Source organism: Tiliqua scincoides, chromosome 7, assembly GCF_035046505.1.
Source record: "Tiliqua scincoides isolate rTilSci1 chromosome 7, rTilSci1.hap2, whole genome shotgun sequence".
NCBI lineage: Eukaryota > Metazoa > Chordata > Lepidosauria > Squamata > Scincidae > Tiliqua > Tiliqua scincoides.
Genome location: NC_089827.1, coordinates 17,777,370 through 17,795,716, shown reverse-complemented (window position 1 = coordinate 17,795,716; position 18,347 = coordinate 17,777,370). Strand labels below are relative to the sequence as shown.

At 43.3% G+C, this 18,347-nt stretch overlaps 1 protein-coding gene across 4 annotated transcripts; it reads left to right on the top strand.

The window, feature by feature from the left end:
* The first annotated feature begins 248 nt into the window (after positions 1-248).
* Positions 249-11,707, top strand: ZCRB1 (zinc finger CCHC-type and RNA binding motif containing 1). Of its 4 annotated transcripts, none has more exons than XM_066633926.1 (9): positions 249-342; positions 3,226-3,354; positions 4,902-4,930; positions 5,014-5,108; positions 7,287-7,398; positions 7,484-7,591; positions 9,264-9,376; positions 9,481-9,556; positions 10,916-11,707. In XM_066633926.1, the coding sequence occupies exons 5-9, from the start codon at positions 7,297-7,299 to the stop codon at positions 11,042-11,044; spliced, it is 528 nt and encodes a 175-aa protein (XP_066490023.1). In that variant the 5' UTR covers positions 249-342; positions 3,226-3,354; positions 4,902-4,930; positions 5,014-5,108; positions 7,287-7,296; the 3' UTR covers positions 11,045-11,707. The 4 variants fall into 4 exon arrangements, with proteins under 4 accessions (XP_066490023.1, XP_066490020.1, XP_066490022.1 ...); XM_066633923.1 differs by lacking the exon at positions 5,014-5,108 and adding an exon at positions 4,621-4,713; XM_066633925.1 differs by lacking the exon at positions 5,014-5,108.
* The last annotated feature ends 6,640 nt before the right edge of the window (positions 11,708-18,347 follow it).

The window sequence follows — 18,347 nt, the reverse complement described above, 5'->3', positions numbered from 1 at the left end:
CTGAGGAAGTCACGTGCCGGGCATCGAGTTGCAAAGCGGACGGGATACAGGGTCGCGCGCACCGCACCACAACTGCGGGCTCCTCTACTCACTTTGCAGCGCGCATGCGCACCGCCTCCCCCGCAAATGGCGGACAGGCGACCACTCGGAACCGGAAGTGAGGGCCGCGCACCACTTTGCCCTGGTCTCTACGGTCCCGCTGTGGCGTTCTGGTTGCTCCGCCGTCGCGTTGCGCTCTGCGTCATCAGGAGCGCGCCAAGCTGGAGCCTGAAGCTTCGCTTGGAGGTGGAGAAGGGGGGATGTTGCGGCCCGGGCTGGCCTGAGCGCCTCCTCTCGGCTGCGGTGAGTCTGGAGCGCCCTCCGGCAGTCCTGCTCGTTCTCCTCCCAGGGGCTCTGGGTCCTGCTCGGGAGCCAGCCCGCCCCAGGTCGGTGGGGCTTGGTCCAGTGCTTCCCAAACTGTGGGTCGCCACCTGAGGCTTGGTGGGTCTCCATAGTGTGACGCTGAGAGCTAATTGCCTGAAGCCCTGGGGCTCTTTAAAATCACATACTGCAACTGCTAATTGCCCTGCAAAGGGATCATCTCCAGCAGTTTGCAGGGCAGCAGCTCACGGCCCTGCAAAGGGATCAGTTCCTGCAGTTTGCAAGGTGGCGGCCCGCAGCCCTGCAGAGGTATCCACTCCGGCAGTTTGCAAGGCGGTGGCTCGCGGCCCTGCAAAGGGATCCGCTCATGCAGTTTGCAGAGTCAGCAAAAATTGTGATCACGGAACCAGAAGTGGTTGCGATTGCAATTTTGAGAGTCTCTGCAGCATGTAGAACCCTGCGGAGGCTAGCGCAGGGACTTCACGCACCCCCAGGGAGGCTGCTGCATGCTCTGGTAAGTGGCAGCAAGCCCCTGTGCCCTCCAAAGCAGCGTGATGCAGCGAATCACGTTCTCCTCTGCCCCCACACGCACTTACTGTGGTTCAAACTCTCCCTGAGTCTGAGAACTGCTGCTTTAAACTATTCCCATCCTAGTGGAGTTGCAACAGGGCCTCTGAGAGGAATTTTAACGGGGGGTAGGATGTACACGGTTTATTTTGGGGTCCATCCCAAAGGAAGAAGGGAGGAACAAAACAGGGAGGGGTCTATTAATCTCCAGAGTATTTATTATTTTATCACATTTTTATACCACCCTTCCTCCAAGGAGCTTAGGGTTGCTTCCTTCCTTTTTGACCGCGAACCCCCTTCCTCACCGCGCTCTCAACAACCTATGAGGTAGGTGAGGCTGGGTGTTATTGACTGGCCCAAGGTCACCCAAGAAACTTCGTGGCTGAGCAGGGATTTGAATCTGGATCTTGAACCATGCATCAGAAGCCTCATACTGTATTTATTTATTTATTTATTTTTCATATTTTTATGCTCTTTCTCTGAGGAGCTCAGGGTGGTGTACATGGTTCCTTCCCTCCTTTTGTCCTCACAACAACCCTGTGAGGTAGGTGAGGTTGAGAGATCGGGACTGGCCCAAGGTCACCTGGAAAGCTTCATGGCTAGCTGGAATTTGAAGTGAATCTTCCAGGTCTAACTCCCAAAACACTACACCACCCTGGCCCTCTGCATGAACTAGCTGTGATGCAAAAGCAGCCACAGTCCTGTCACATGCTTCCCCGGAATGAAGTTCTATTACTGCAAGTGTGACTGACTGTTCAGGAAGCATGAGAGGTAAAGGGCTGTGAAGAAAATCCTTGGAAGTGTTACTAGTTGCCCCCTTCTAATTGACCTGTCCTATGGAAGTAGATGTAGATCTGTCATTGGTAGGGCTGGGTGCATGCAGAATGCAGTGTGCATTCCTTGGAAATAGGTTCCAATGTACTCAGTGGAACTGATTTCAAAGAACATATGTATATGATTGTAACTTCAGACATTTGTCGATCCACACAAGGGAGAAATGTGTAGCAGTTAGACCAGCAGTGCCCAAACCCAGCCCAGGGGGTCACTTGCAGCCCTTGAGGACTCCGGCCCTCAGGGAGTCTCCAGTGAGCCTCTGGCGACTTGCTGGAGCCCATGCTGGCCTGATGCAACTGCTCTCAGCGTGGCGGCAACTGTTCGACCTCTCGTGTGAGCTGTGGGACGAGGTCTTCCTCCATGCTGTTTCACATCTGTGATTTAGCAGCGGCAGCAAAGGAAAGGCTGGCCTTGCTTTGTGCAAGGCCTTTTATAGGCCTTGAGCTATTGCAAGACCTTCATTCATTCGTATAAGTTCCATCTCTAATATATTCATTTATGTAAATTTATTCAAATTTGAAATGTAAATTAATTCTTTTTTTTCCTGGCCCCTGACACAGTGTCAGATGGGTGATGTGGCCCTCCTGCCAAAAAGTTTGGACACCCCTGAGTTAGACCATGGTTATATAGATTATAAAACATTTATTGTCCTGTGTTACCAAATAATGTGAGGAAATGCATACCTAGATCCATCAAGAGAGTATTACCAGATTCTGGAACCGCTCCCTAGGAAGATACAGTTGGGCCCCATTTCTTCTGGCTTTCCATTGTACCATGAAGACTATTGTTTTTGCATGATCATGATTTGCTGGTGTGAGTTCTACCCTGCTGGTTGTAATCTGTCCTATTGTGACTTTGTTCTCTTTGTTTTCCTGTTGCTTTTATAATTGTGTTATTGATATTTTCGTGTTCTATTGTGATATTGGTGTCTCTCTATTTGTGTATCATTGTAATAACAGAAATGCAGGCTATAAATTCCTAAAGTAAATAAATAACCATAACCTACAGTCCAATCCTAGGAAACTCCCCACAGACCAATGCAGCTGCAACAAAGGGGAGTTTGAGCCACGGACACCTCCTAAGGGAACGTTCCCTTGCCCTAGGTAAGCCCTTGGGTCTACTTAGACTTGCACTAGCTATATAATTGGCTGAAGTCTGAGTGGACCAGGAATGCAGATTTGAGGCAAGGAATGGGCATTGGATGTCAATGGTGTGCTGCTGCCTATATAACCCACCCCATGTGCTGACTTACCACTACCGGGGATCATTGGGAGGCTGTTGGAGCACAGAATTGGCAGCTCAGTGCTTGTGGTAACCAGGACATGCTATATGGCATGTGGTATTTTATGCCAGCTGTTGAAGATCTTACACTATCAGAACTCTAGTTCCAGCAGTGTATGGCCCTATTTGGATTGGGCCATAAGGTGATACTTAGGTTAAAAATTTCCCTTTTGTGTGTTTCAGGGTCACCTTTATGATTTTGTAAGAAAACTTCTCAGATGACTAATTCCATATTTGCTATCTGCATACAACTCCAAAGCCTGTCAATCTCCTCCCTCCAACTCCATCCAACTCCCAGTTGTCTGTACCTGGGTACGTATTTCTGTGTAAATGATTGTATTTGCTGATCATTGATCAGAGTATAGACATTGTCCCTGCACTGAATGTGGGTATTTGTACACAGGTGCACATAAACAATGAGTGTTCCAAATAATGTATGTATTTAACTGCATTTAATAGCTCAAATGATTTTCATGGTTGAATTCAAGGTGGCAGGTGTGCAGTTCTTAAATGGTCACCCATCCAGACTGACCAAACAAACTTTGACCTGCCTTAGCAAGATGTCTGCATCTTGTGCTCTCAAACCATGTTCAGTGAACAGCCTGAAAAGGAGAAACAAAACAAAGGAGAAGTAACAGCAACCATCAATCTATGCTGCAAAACTCTGGTTGATTTTGTGTCCATTTCTTCAGAAGGAAACATCTCTTTCCTTTAAAACAGTTTTAAGGGGTATGGGCTACATAGAGCTAGATTGGCAACTGCTAGCATGTCTTCCTCTTGCCTGGAATAGCTTTTAGGATGATAATTAGCATACTGTAAAAGAGTGTTTTTGACTGAGGGTCTAGAACAGGGGTGCCCAAACCCTGGCCCAGGGGCCACTTGCGGTCCTCAGGGGCTCTCAATCAGGCCCTTGGGGAGCCCCCAGTCTCCAATGAGCCTCTGACCCTCCAGAGATTTGTTGGAGCCCATGCTGGCCCGACACAACTGCTGTCAGCAAGAGGACGACTGTTCGACTTCTCACCTGAGCTATGGGACAAGGGCTCCCTCCATTACTTGCTGTTTCACATCTGTGATTTAGCAGCGGCAGCAAAGGAAAGGCTGGCCTTGCTTTGTGCAAGGCCTTTTATAGGCCTTGAGCTATTGCAAGACCTTCATTCATTCATATAAGTTCCATCTCTAATATATTCATCTGTGTAAATTTATTCAGATTTTAAATTGTAAATTAATTCTTTTTTTCCTGGCCCCCAACACAGTGTCAGAGAGATGATGTGGTCCTCCTGCCAAAATGTTTGGACACTCCTGGTCTAGAAAGATGGTTTGCTAACTCTTGTCCCTCCTCCTCCTTCTCTTCACTGTAGCCGTTTCCTAGGATAGTTGCTTTGTATTGCTGAGCATAAAAACGTAGACTTCATATAAACATAACTGAAAAAATCAAAGCTTTTGATTGCACTCTGAAATTCTGATACATTATGTAATGTATGTAGACTATAATTCTGAAAATATGAATTCAGTACCTAGGACCAAACCTTTTTGGTACTTTGGTACCAGTACTAACAAACCTTTTTTTCCTGTCTCTAGAGGAAAAAAATGAGTGGAGGGTTAGCACCAAGCAAAAGCACAGTTTATGTGTCCAATTTGCCCTACTCATTGACAAACAATGACTTGTATAGGGTAAGCATGCACACTTCAAAATTAAATATCGCTTTTTGTGTTTTGCCTCATTTTTAGTGTGGATGTAGTGTGGATAATGGAATATTGTGGCATCGTGTGTATATCTCAGTTTTTGAAAAGTACATTTTTGGGCTCTTGTTACAGTGTCTAAACATAGCTAAAAAAATGTTTTATGGTTTTCATTCCAGATTTTTTCCAAATATGGCAAAGTGGTTAAGTAAGTATAGATATGACATTGTGTGACATGTTTTTCTTTTTTTTCCAATGTAATGGTTACCATCTTGTCTCTGTGGTTCTCAGGACTCCATAGGATCTGTGTTATGAAAAACTTGCAGAGTCAGGGTACAATCCTATCCAACTTTCCAGTACCAGTGCAGCTGCAACGCAGTCCAGAGGTAAGAGAACAAATGTTCCCTAACATTGAGGAGGCCTCTGTGACTGACTCCCCACCAAAGGATGCAACATGCACCCCACTGGCATGGCTGCACCGGCCCTAGAAAATTGGATAGGATTGGGCCCTCAGTTGTTCATTTCTACAGCTACTGCCCTGGAAAATTGCTTGCAGCTGATGTAGAATATGTGGACACACCCCATGATGAACTGGATCTATCTGCAGTGCATTCTGAGAATAAATCAAAAGTGCATAAAATTCTATACACTGGTCAGAAACAGTATCAGCAATGCTTAGTGCCTTCTATTTGGTAATATTTTTGACTCTGTTGTGACAATGTAAACAGCTGCATGTGTTGGAACAAATGCATAATGTTTGTGCTCTTTGTATTTCATGATGGCTCTCCAGACATCACAGATGTAGCTTCCTGGAATCACTTCATAAGGTTTCATTCTTATTTACTAACACACACCCTCAAGAGAGTCAGTCTGATCTCCATTTCCATAAGAGCATTTACTCTTTCTTGGCAGCAAATCCAGCCCTTCAGCATCCTGCCAACACCTGAGTGGTGCCTCTTTCATATGGAAATCCAAAGGGTATGCAAGAAGTGCAGATTGCTTCAGATAGGCTCTCACTGGAGAAGTCAATGTATATATACCTCATTTCCATCAGTAGATCACACAGATTCTGCTCCACATTCATTTACACACCAATAGGTTGATGTGTATTAGAGCTTCAAGGAATTCTCAGATTACACATCATTACCCTGAGAATCTTGCATATTACCATATAATTTGAAGCATTTCAAGCATTATTACTTCAGAAAGTGCATTAGTTTCCTTTCCCTCATTGGTTCTGAGAGTTGGATGCAGCTTTTAGAAACACAAAAGTGGCACTTGTATAAAATACCTCTACAAAGTCTATCAGCAACCAAGAATTCTACCTACAGAAGAGCAGGAAATACCTCAAGGGCTTTGCCATCACCAGTGTGTGCCATTTGAAAAACACTGTGGAGTAGAAATATTTCAGAACTGGTTAACAAAATTTTACTACAGAACAGAGATTCAGCAATTTCTGTTGTTGAATTAAGGCACTGAAGTCCAATCTGGAATATCTGGTTAAAAGGATCTTGGGTTAGGACTGGGGGAAGTCTGTTGGAGATCTGCTATCAATCAAAGTAGGCAATGCTGGGCAAGATGGACCAGTGGCTTGGCTCAGCAGAAGGCAGCTTCATAGGGACCTATGGAAACTCTGTTTATTGCAAAAGGAGAGATTTAACTCAACCCATCCCATCCAGAATACATTTGTCAGAATTCTGTTATAAGCTATAATAAGCATAGACCTCTAGGAAAGTTAAATCCATGGAAAATGCCAGATAACATATAGATACTATTAAAAATATAACATCTGAGAGTATGTCTTTCTTACAAGATTAGCTCTTTATTTTAAAAGTTTGTATATATTTCCCTGATTTGAAAGTGAAAAATTACAGTGTATTACATCAAAGCACGTAAGCACACCTTGATCTTGCTCTGTCTCTCACTAGAGATTTGAACTTCTAAGAGTACTGTTTATTGGGCTTGCTTTTTTTTTTGCCACTGCATTTTATTTTGATTAACTTTCCTCTACTTGTGGCTTTTACCGACTTGTTTGTGCATTTTGAGAGCTTCTTTCTTGCAGAATGGTATAGTGATTGAGCCAAATTTTGGAGGAAATAAATTTTGTTTATTTATTTATTTTATTTTATGAATAAAATTTTGTTTGACTCTCCTCTGTGTTGGAGGAAATTAAAAGATGGCCTGGGCATCAGAGCCCTGGTGTGCACCATCTTAACAGGCTCATGGTCAGAGGACAAGAGGAAGTGCTCAGAGGAGAAGGGAAGGATAAAGGGTTAGGGCCACACCCCACAGGGATCACAGAGAGAACAGGTAGAAAGGTCAGAGTCACTGGGCCATAGCTTGACCCCTTCTGGACAGCATCCTGCCCCCTCTGGACAGCAGAAGGAGTTGGATCATCTCCAACACTGTTCTTCACAGTATGCAAATTGTCTTTTTGTCATTGGAGCTGGACTTCTATAATTGTTATAGAATACTTAACACACACAATTTTTGACACACACAATTATCTCTATAAAGATAATGTACTACTTGTTGTTCATATCGGTAACATGGTTCTGTTTCAGAGTCACAATTATGAAGGATAAAGACACACGAAGGAGTAAAGGGGTTGCATTTATTTTGTTTTTGGATAAAGAATCTGCACAGAATTGTTCTCGGGCACTTAACAATAAGCAAGTAAGTAGTGGCGTAAACAAGTAAGTGATGATAAGTGACGGTGTTCAGAAAGTTACAACTGAATTTTCCCCCCTCTTTGATTTAGTTATTTGGAAGAGTTATAAAAGCAAGCATTGCTATAGACAATGGAAGAGCAGCAGAGTTCATCCGCAGACGAAACTACTATGACAAATCGAAATGTTATGAATGTGGGGTGAGTAATTTAGATTGACTCAGATCCAAAGAACCATAAACAGAAGGAGAAAATGTATTTGGCCTGTTTATTAGCAAGAGCTAGTGGAAAACTTTACTCTAGCAGCACAATGCACTGGTTTGTGTTACAGTATTTTAGATTGTATCCTAAAGTTAGTCATAACTAATTCATGTACATCACAATCCTATCCTTGTCTTCTCAGAATTAAGTCGACTTCAGTGTGACTTATTTCCAGGTAAATGTGTGTAGGATTGCAGCCTTAGGATTCAATCCCATGATAAATGAGGCTGTTGCATATAAACTGTAGTGGGTCATAAAAAGGTTTTCAGTAAACCTTTCGCAATGTTTTTTGCAAATGAAAGAACTGCTCTGGATTTTGAGTCACTTTTCTCAAGTGATGATCTTTCACTAGGTCTAAAACAGCCCTTTTGTGACAAGGGCTGCAATCCTATATATACCCAATCTTATATACAGGAACTTACTGTTGAGTACACACACATAGGATTGTGCTGTGATAGAGCTTTCCACTAGCAAATTCCATCTCTAACAGAAATACCTCATACATAACAATGTATCTTACCAGTTAGAAACTTGATAAGCTCTAAGAATTATTTTTTTTTGCACTGAAGAAATTTCAAAAATCTGCATGCTAAAATATCCTTAATTCTGCTGCTGAAATTGACTTTGTCATATTGCCTTAATTGTGATGTGAATCCCTTAAGACAGGGGTCTCCAAACATTTGAGCATGAGGGCCACATCGTATATCTGACATGGTGTCGAAGGCCAGAGAATGAATGAATGAATGAACCAATGTGCTGAGAGTTTGAGGAGGGGACCAGAGGGCAAAACAGATTTGCACAGAAAGAGAGGGGAATGATTTTGAAAAGGATTGTGGGGGGCAGAGGGCAAAATTGACTTGCACAGGAAGAGGGGGGAATGGATTTTTTAAAAGTATCAAGCAACCTTTGATGCAAATCACAAACTTCTTTGTCTCTGTTTTTGCCCCGTATAAATTTAATATAGACATTAACTTTAATTTTGGGTGCCGCCTTGGGTGCCCTTTGGAGAGAAAGGCGGAATACAAAACTAATAAATAAATAAATAATATTTATATTTGAGGTCTCCCAGCATTGGTATCTATCTCATTCAGCCGCTAGAGGTAGAGAATGCAATGCAGTAGAATAATTTTTCTATTGCATTGCATTTCATTCAATACCTCTAGTGGCTGGATACTATTTATACCTGGAAGTGTGACTTTTGGTCTATTTTTAGCACATGGGCCGGATAAAATCATCCGGAGGGCCAGATGTGGCCCCTGGGCCAGGGTTTGTGACCCTTGCCTTAAGACATGCACAATTTTGTTGCAAAAACTAGTTTTTGCTTTGTCACAGTTCTTATGCTGATGTTCTCACATGCCCTTCAGTCCAGCCTTCTTTGTAAATGTTGAATTTCTACAGATGCTCTGTTGTCCATTTCAGTGGGTGATTTGTGATATACAGATTCACTGTTTACAATATGAACCTGCGAAGGAAGCTTTTAAGCTCTTTGTAATTCACTTGTGAATACAATATTAGTTTAATTGGCTTGGTATTTTTATGTGGTATTGATTCTCTCAGCTCACAAATTCTCACAAATTCTGTTCACTTAATGTGTACTTGTGTTTTCCTGAAGGAAACGGGGCATTTAAGCTATGCATGCCCTAAAAATATGCTAGGAGAGCGTGAGCCACCAAAGAAAAAAGAAAAGAAGAGGAGGAAGAAAATGATTGAGCCAGAAGAAGAAATGTAAGTGCACTGATAAGTATTAAGCAACTTTTTTCCATGTGTCTAAAGAATAAGATATAGGTAAAAGTTATTCTCTCCCCCCCCCCACCTTCTACAATATGCAGAGAAGAAGCAGAAGAAAGTGAAGAGGAAGGAGAAGACCCTGCCCTTGATAGCCTCAGTCAAGCTATAGCTTTCCAGGTACTAAAAGTACATTTGTTGCTTCTAAATAAATGTATTACTTGTTCTCCAGAGCAAAGAAAGGCAGTATTCCCTCTAAAGGGTCCACGCCACTGCACAGACCATAGCATTTCCGGACACACATCAATGACATCATACCTCATGGCTGGATTTCTAGGAATACTGAGCTCCAGACTGTGCAGAGTTTGGCTTCCCAGAAAGCTGCACAGCTTGATGTGTTTTTTTTATGTAAGTGGGGACGTGTGACTCCATCTGGCCTGTCAGTTGTTACAAGCAGCTTGTTGCCTACGCCTGGTGTACAGTTGAGGCTCCTGATTTTTTCCGGTGCTTTTAAAAGTCATGATAATTATAATATAGTATGGTTTGGAGTGTGTGTTTTTAAGAAATAAATAATAATAATTAATAATAATTAATAACTAGGTATTTATATACCGCCTTTCTGGTCATCGGATTACTCCTTTGACTTTATTCAAGGCGGTTTACATAGGCAGGCATTTCTAAATCCCTCAAGGGGATTTTTACAATCATAAAGGTTCTCTCTTTCAAGAACCAACAACATTTCAGAATGGATCTTCCTAGTATCTCTCCTAGTTGTAGGAGAAGCAAATGTAGTTAGATTTTACTAAGTGTAAACCAGGAGTATCCAAACCCCAACCCAGGGGCCAGATGTGGCCCACAGCGAGCCTCTATCAGGCCCGTGGCCAGCCTCTTGTCCCCTGAAAGCCTCTGGCCCACTTGACTGAATATGACCAGAGCTGTGTTCTGATTGCATCTGGAGGGTGTTCTGAGGGCCAGAGAGGTTGAATGAATGAGCCCATTCATTCATTTATTCACTCATCTAAGTTCCCTCTCTAATTTATTTATTTAAATTTTATATTTAAATTTTTTTCCGGCCCTCAGCACTGCGCCAGATACTTCATGTGGCCCTCTGGCCAAAAAGTTTGGAGACCCCTGGTGTAAATGGTCAGAAGCCAGAAAACACACTTCACACTTTTCTTGTGATGTGGCTTTAAGCTATTAGTGTGAATCCAAAGATTCTGCTGTTCAAGCAGACCTGCTTGTGTGGGGGGTAAGGTTTTGCAAGTTTCCCCCGCCCTTGTTGGCAGCCCTCTGGAAAATAGATCTGGGAGAACTACCTAGAATTGCTGCAGAATTTTAGTCCTTCCCTTCAACGCTCTTCCCTTCATCCTTCTAAAACAAAGATTAGCACAGGAGATTGGGACCCATGTCCACATTGTTCCAGCTTAGCACCAAACCACGGGCTTGTCAATGTATTTTACGCCACAAGACATGCCATGACTGAATTTCATGTAACATTCTGTCTTTCCTCAGTCTCTGTTTTATGCAACTGTCTTGCAGCAAGCCAAAATTGAGGAAGAGCAGCAGAAATCAACGCGGGTTGCAGGCGAGCCCTCAACATCTGATTCGAGACGTCCACGGATCAAAAAGAGTGCTTATTTCAGTGATGAGGAAGAACTCAGTGATTGATTTGTGTATATTGTAAAGTTATGAAAATGTAAACTTATGTACTATATACTGCTGCTAAAGAAAGTTGCTTCTAAAGCTTCCCCAGCTGTTGTAAATAAAAATGATGGAAATTTGAGAACACAGAATATTTCTAGTATTTTAGCTGAGTATTTATGGTCAAGAGTTTAGTATTTTTATAATTGTCTTCATTAATTTGCTTTAAAATAAACAACTTTGTCCTCATTACATCCTCAAACGTATTTGTTTTAAATTCCGAAAGAATATTTTTTAACTTCATAAAAGAAAAAAATGTATTAAAATAGGAAACTTCATATTATCAATCTTTCCTGCCAATTGTATAGTCTTATACAAATGGTATAGTCTATGGAAAAGAACTTTGAGGAGTGTACAGGGCAAAAGAGTTTCATCATTATGAAACAACCATGGCAAGTGCTTCCCAAGTGGTACCCTCTTATATTGAGCGCGAGGAGAGCAACTTGTCCCTCTTCACCTCAGCATGGCTTTTCCACTGACCGTTGCTGGTGTCTCTTCTGTATTTTTTTTAGATTGTGAGCCCTTTGGGGACAGGAAACCATTTACTGATTTGTTTTACAACGTAAACAGCTTTATGAACTCCTGTGGGAAAAAGCAGTATTCTTAATAATAACACAGTTGGTCCTCATACATAGGTTTGTGATCTGTGGATTTGACTCACCATGGATTGCAAGCCCTTAATGGAGAGCCTCAGAGGCATCTGATAGGTCTTCTGGTACTCAGAACGATGCTCACTCAGGAACTACTTCCCTATGGACCACCAGTGAGGATGGAAAATGGACTACCCACAGAAGCAACTGGCATTTCCAGGATTTTGCCGAGCGCTCCACCCGTGGACTACCAAATTTAATTGTGTTTTGTGTGTGCAGGAGGGGTGGGGGTTGCATGTGGTCCACAATGATTCCAGTTTTGACCTCAGTGGTCCATGGGATCCTAAAGGTTGGGAACCACTGGCTTCTAGAGGCTTACAAGGTATCAGCAAGTTACTGTTCTTTAGACCAGCCCCAGTCACAATATGGATACAATAATGCTGACCAACCTTAGTACACTTAGTACACTTTGTAAAGATTACTGAGATAACATCTGTGAAATATTAAACATTTGAACACTTGAAATGTATTCTATAAATGCTAATAGCATCCTTAAGTGCTTGGAACACAACTGAAAACCAATGCAGGCTCTAGAAGTAGTACTAAATAAGCTGCTCATCTGTAAAATGACAAAGGTCTCAGGCAGTGGTCCCCAAACTTAAAGTGGTCATGGCACCCTTCTTTCATGGCATGAAAGTGGTCATGGCAGCCTCTTCCTGGCTCTCTTGGGCATTGCCATCTTGGATCAAGTGAGTTCTTGCGTGACGCAAGATGGCAGTGCCTGGGAGAACCAGGAAGGCCACTGGGGGCACCCTGCAGTGCCTGAGGGCTCAGCGGTGCACAGTTTGGGAACCACTGGTCTAGGGTTATGACTGGAGATCCCATTGTATCCCTTATTTTATAGAATGTGGGAGGATCAATAAGTAGGCCCCTAGCTTTTATAAGAATTTATGGACAAAAAACCAATGATTAGTCTTATCCAGTTCCACCAAGGATTAAATCTGGCCTGTTAGGAATTCAGACCATGTGGCCTACCACTGAGCAAGAGTCCTTTCCCCTTAAAACAGTGGTTCTCAAACTGTGGGTCAGGACCCACTTGGTGGGTCGCAATCTGATTGGTGGGTCGCAAGAAGCTGGTGGCAGCCATCTTGGAAGATGGCAAAAGACCTAGGCGGCACCATTTTGGAAGTGGGCAAAGCCTGGGCGTCGCCATTTTAAACTTCCCGGCATTGAGACGTAACTAAGAGCAGCTTGCACATGTGCAAAGAAAGCAGCGTGCTGCTTTTCCCCAGAAAGCGTGCTGCTGCCTTCCACCTGGACCTCCCTCTGCACTTGGAGGCTTCCCTCAGAAGGGCCAATCGCGGAGTGCATGCTTGGATTGCAGGCAAAGAAGGACCAAAGAAGAGCCAGCTAGGCTTCTCCCCACCAACCTTTGTCAGCTTGGCTGCCTTGATGGGATGGGCTGCCTCAGGGTTGCAAGACAGAGCAGCTCCCCCCCCCCTTGCAGCTGGACTGGGCTGGAGAGTGTAGGTGGAGACCTGAACACAGGGCTTGGGTGAGTAGAGGCAGACCCGTGTGATCTCCCCTCTTGTGAGCCTGCTTTGAAAGCAGCATCACCGCTGCAGCCACCCCACTGTCGTTTCCGCCCTCTGCATCACAACCTCTCTTCCTCTCTGAAATTGCCTGGAAGCCACAATCCTTTCCTGCCCTGGCTAGCACATCCTTTCTTTATATCTTTGCTGGGGTGAGGGGGGATCCCTGGTTGCCTGGCTGCCAAGAGAGCAACCAGGATGGGGGAGGGGGGGCAAGCCTGGCATGTGGGGGCGAAGCACCCAGGGAGAGTGCTGCTCCCCCAGCCACTTCTCTGATGTGCACCCTTCCTGTCCTTTCTTAGGCTGCAATTCTGTCTGTAAGCCCCATTGTCAATAATGGGAGTCAATTCTGAGTAGACATGCTTAGGCTTGGGGGAGATGAGGGGAAGCGTCCCTGCTTATCTTCCTTCTGAGGGGGATACAGCTGTTTTTATTTCCTTTATTTACAAAAGCTCAAGTTACTTCTTGTATTGAGGTGCATGAGTAGGGTGCACTTGTTTCTGGCTAGTGCTGAGCACAGTATCAATAGCCACATCAATGTTTGTTAGTTTCAAGCGCAATACAAGAAGTAGCTTGAGATTTTGTAAATAAAGACAGAAATAAAAACAGTAGTAAATACACAAATATTTTGTTCCAGATGTTGTTTTATTTTTTGCTTGATAGCAATGGTAGTGAGGGCAGGGAGAATTGGAAGAAGCTTCTGAGCTGGAATACCGGCTCTTGTCATTTACAGTTTGAGTTTCTAGGCAAGAACTTCCTGCTTGATGACATCACTTCCGGCTCTGACATCACAGTGATGTCACTTGCTGTTTGATGTCATTTCTGGCTATGACATCACTTCCAGGTTGCTGACATCACTTCCGATGGGCCCCAGACAGATTGTCATTCTCAGAAGTGGGTCCCAGGCTAAAAAGGGTGAGAACCACTGCCTTAAAAGGTACTGTATTGTATTCTGCAATCCTAAATTTCTTCCAGTATTAGATTGTTACACATCTTGCTCTGTAGTGCATTCTTGGCAACTGTTCCCCCCCCCCCGCCACAGGTACTCCTTTTTTCCTGAAAAGAGATGAAGCCAGCAAGCAATTAGGTCAACAGGATGAGATAAAAGCATATGCGAAAGACTTAGTCCCTGATGAGACTATAGAGGTCATACTAGCTTGAAGCAATTCCTGAGACATCAATGTCGGAATCTTCCTGTCTGATTAATATGATGATTCCTCAGGAGAGTTGCAGATCAAATGCAGCTCCAAGGTTATAAACCCATCAAAGGCAACCGTTAGGAAGCTGGGAAGGAATCCTGCACTGTAGTGAGCCAATACCCTGTGGCCCATCCTTATCAGTATGCAGTGTAAGGAAATTAGAGGACATCCAAGTTTAGATATCATAGCAACAGTGATTTGTTGCAGGCAGTCATGTGGTTTACTGGCACTGTGATCTAGTTTATTACCATTCATGAGGCAGTAGCTCAAGAGATGCAGTTTGCAATTCTGCAAGCTGCTGACCACTTCGGAATGATCCACCAGGGAGTGAATGGGAGATGGCCTGTGGCTCCAAGATGGGAGCACATGCTTTGCAGAAGGGTCCCAGGTTCAATCCCTGAAATCTTCAGGTAGGCCTTGAAAGGTCCCTGGCTGAAACCCTGGAGAGCTGCTGCCACCAGTTATTACAAGCCAGCACTGGGCTAGATGGCTAAATAGTTTCACCACTAGGCAGCAGTATATGAGAATCCAGTTGAAATAAACAAGACTCCTTCTGAGATCAAATAAAATGCTGTGATGTGTATCAGCCAAAGCTCCAGGCATTGCTGATATCTAAACATCCAGGTACCAGGCTAGGTCCAAGAGAACACTCAAACTGCAAACCTGGTCCTTCAAGGACAGCGGAGATGTGCATCACTTAAAAACAAGGATATGTTCTCTGATCCCCGTTGTTATGCGATTAGGTCATTAAGCAAACATTCAGCCCAATCTAGTGCCTTTGTTATGTAAACTGACACTCCCTGCCAGACTAGCTGGCTGCACAGGAGATAAATTGCCTCTTCTTTGTGTTCAGAGCCTCTTTGTTGTGTAAACAGACACACTGCTGCAGGCTATGGGAGATCTGATGCCTCTTTAAGAGCCTCTTTGTTGTGCTTTGACCACTGTCATGTCATGTGGTTCACTGTTAAGCAGAAGGTTGTTGAGCAATGAACACCTGTGCACCCCATTTAAACAGAGTTAAAATCTAATTTCCAGGTCATAGGTCTTTGCACTAACAGTACTTCTATTTTGCCCAGATCTAATTTTGGCTTGTTAACCCTCAATCAATCCAACACTGACTCCAGACTGCAATTTGGGATCTCTACTGCCTCCTCAGCTACAGCTGAAATGAAAGGTAAAGCTGCCTGTCATCTGCATATTGATGACACTCAACCCTAAATCTCTGGATGAACTGTCCTAATGGCTTCAACTGTAGATGTTAAAAAGCATGGAGGACATCCCCTGAGGGGATGCCATAGACCAGGGATGGCCAAACTGCCTTAATCTAAGAGCCACATATGATAAACGTAAGGAGTTTAAGAGTGCAGTATTTAAAAATAATTTAAATTCTTAAATCTATTTACTCACCATGAACATTAAACTTGTGTTTTAATCCAGGGAACTCTCAGTTTATACACTGTAAATAAAGCTTGAATGTTTTTTATTTACCTTTTATAGTAACCCATTTGTGCCTTGCCCATGGGTACACACATTTGGTCCTTGTTGCATATCTGTAACCTTGGGCAGAAATGACTTAATTGTAATGCAATAAGGAGCTCAGCCAAAATATTTCCGCGCGCAGTACATTATATGTCAAAGAGCTACATGTGGCTCGCAATATGAGGTTTGACCACTCCTGCCATAGACAATCACCAAGGTAACAAAAAAAGAGTTCTCCAGTACAACCTTACCAATCATTAAACAATGTGTGTGTGCCCCAGTCCCACCAAGGCAATATAGGTTGAGGGTGATGCTTACCAGCATTGTGCTTCCACTTGTGACCCACCTGCATTTATTTTCTGCACACTAATTGTCTAAGGCTAAGCAATCCTTGTCTCCACTCTCAGCCTTGTTTCCTTGATCCTCTTTGACCTGCCTGCCTAGCCTGAACTTTGCCTCTTCCTGACCTTTCTCAAATACTCTGCTGGGAACCTACTGATTAGGCAACCCTGACACACATTTTCAGTCCATGATATTCAAATTAACCATATTTGCACAACTATTTATCTTAGAATGCCAAATGCTGACATCAGCCTCCCCTTCAATCTCATCGGGGTTTGACCTCAGGTACTAAGATTGCGATCGACTGAGAAAACTGTCATATTTCTTACCTTCTGCCCTTCCTTAAACTTTCTGGTTTGCTTAAATGTTTCCATTCCATTCCAGTAATATCAGTGTGTTTACAGTATTTCCTTATCTTCTCACTCTAATCATTCAATATGTAATCTAAACTTTTTCTCGGTTATCCAGTCCTTTCCCAGTTTGAGTTCTGCAAAATATGAAAGCAGACAGCTATGATCATATTCTTGTTTCCTTCTGTGGCTGGACAAGCAGGACCCAAAGAACTCTGTTTCAGGCGTGTGCGCACCCATTCTTTTCTATCCTGGTCAATCAACTATCTCCAGAGACATGAGAATACTCAGTGCTTATAGAATGTGATTTGCAAGATTCCAATAGGTAGGGAACGGGCAGGTAGGAGCAGAGGTGTAGCTAGGTCAGTTGATTCCTGGGGCCCATAAATTTTTGTCACCCCATTCAACATAATTAATTATTAATTATATTATTAATTAATTTATTAATTATTAATTAATTCACATTTTTATACCACCCTTGCTCTAAGCAGCTCAGAATGGTGTACATGGTTCCTCCCCTTATTTTGTCCTCACAACAACCCTGTGAAGTAGGTGAGACTGAGACATAGTAATAGTCATGACATGAAATTAATAATAATAATGGCCAGAAAATAAATGCAGTGAATATTTCCTCACAACAATGGATGAAATTCTACATCACATGGAATATAACATGATGGTATTATTCCTAAAAGCCACGATTTCCAGAGTTTTGGTCACTAGGGTGTCACCTCCCCTTCCAGGATGTCTCATTGGCCTGTTTTGAGTTAAGGCAGTGGTTCTCAAACTTTTAACAGTGGGACCCACTTTTTAGAATGACAATCTGTCCAGGACCCACCAGAAGTGATGTCATGGCTGGAAGTGACATCATCAAGCAAAATAAAATAATTATAAATAATTAAATTAAAGAAAAACAGATAATTAAATAAGGGGAAGCCAGCCCTATTCCACCAAGTGAATTTTCTCTGTAGCCTCCCTGCAAGAACACCCCCCACAAAAATATCAGTGAGATTTTCAGCCCTCCCCAGTGCCCAGTTCAGTGTAAATTCTTATATTTCAAGCATACCACTATCAGGACCCACCTGGTTTTACAGGTCTAAGAACAAATAAAATGAACCTTACCAGCTGAAATCTCTGTTTTATTCTTTGGGGTGTGCTGCCTTCTGGAGCATTTGCTGAGCTCCACTTTCATCAGATTGGGACCATGCAGCCAGCCTTACATTCCCCTTTGCCTGACTCGACCAGGAGCCAAGGAACGTTTGCTTACTCACAAGTAAACACGACCTCGTGGCTTACTTTCTCTTTCCATAGGGCTCAATACATTCATCTGCTTGGAGGGAGGGATTTCCTTTTTGGGTGTTTTTTGGGGGCTGCTTTCATTGAATAGGAACCATTATGGTGTCATTGGATTCCTCTCAGCCTGCCCTTTCCGAAGAACTATGGCAAGTTCGCCTACTCATGAGTAAACATGCAATATGGCTCAGTTTCATTTTCCATAGGGTTCCATGCATTTTTTTGTTTCCAGTTTTTTGGCCATAACTTTTGATGGAAAGGAGATATTTCAATCCAATGTTTTACATTGCATTCCGCAGAAAATTTCACATCCTACAGTATATAATATGATGGGGTTACTCCTAACCTTCGCGATGTTAGTGATGTTGGGGCATTTGTGGTGTGTCACCCCCCCCGGGTGGTACCCAGGGCGGACTGCCCCCGCC

Bases quoted from the DNA above. Each gene is read 5' to 3' on its own strand.
- ZCRB1 (XM_066633923.1), top strand. From the start codon at position 4,630: ATGAGTGGAGGGTTAGCACCAAGCAAAAGCACAGTTTATGTGTCCAAT. The intron at 4,931-7,286 runs GTAAGTATAGAT...GTTCTGTTTCAG, and splicing joins AAATATGGCAAAGTGGTTAA to AGTCACAATTATGAAGGATA. The intron at 9,377-9,480 runs GTAAGTGCACTG...TACAATATGCAG, and splicing joins ATTGAGCCAGAAGAAGAAAT to AGAAGAAGCAGAAGAAAGTG.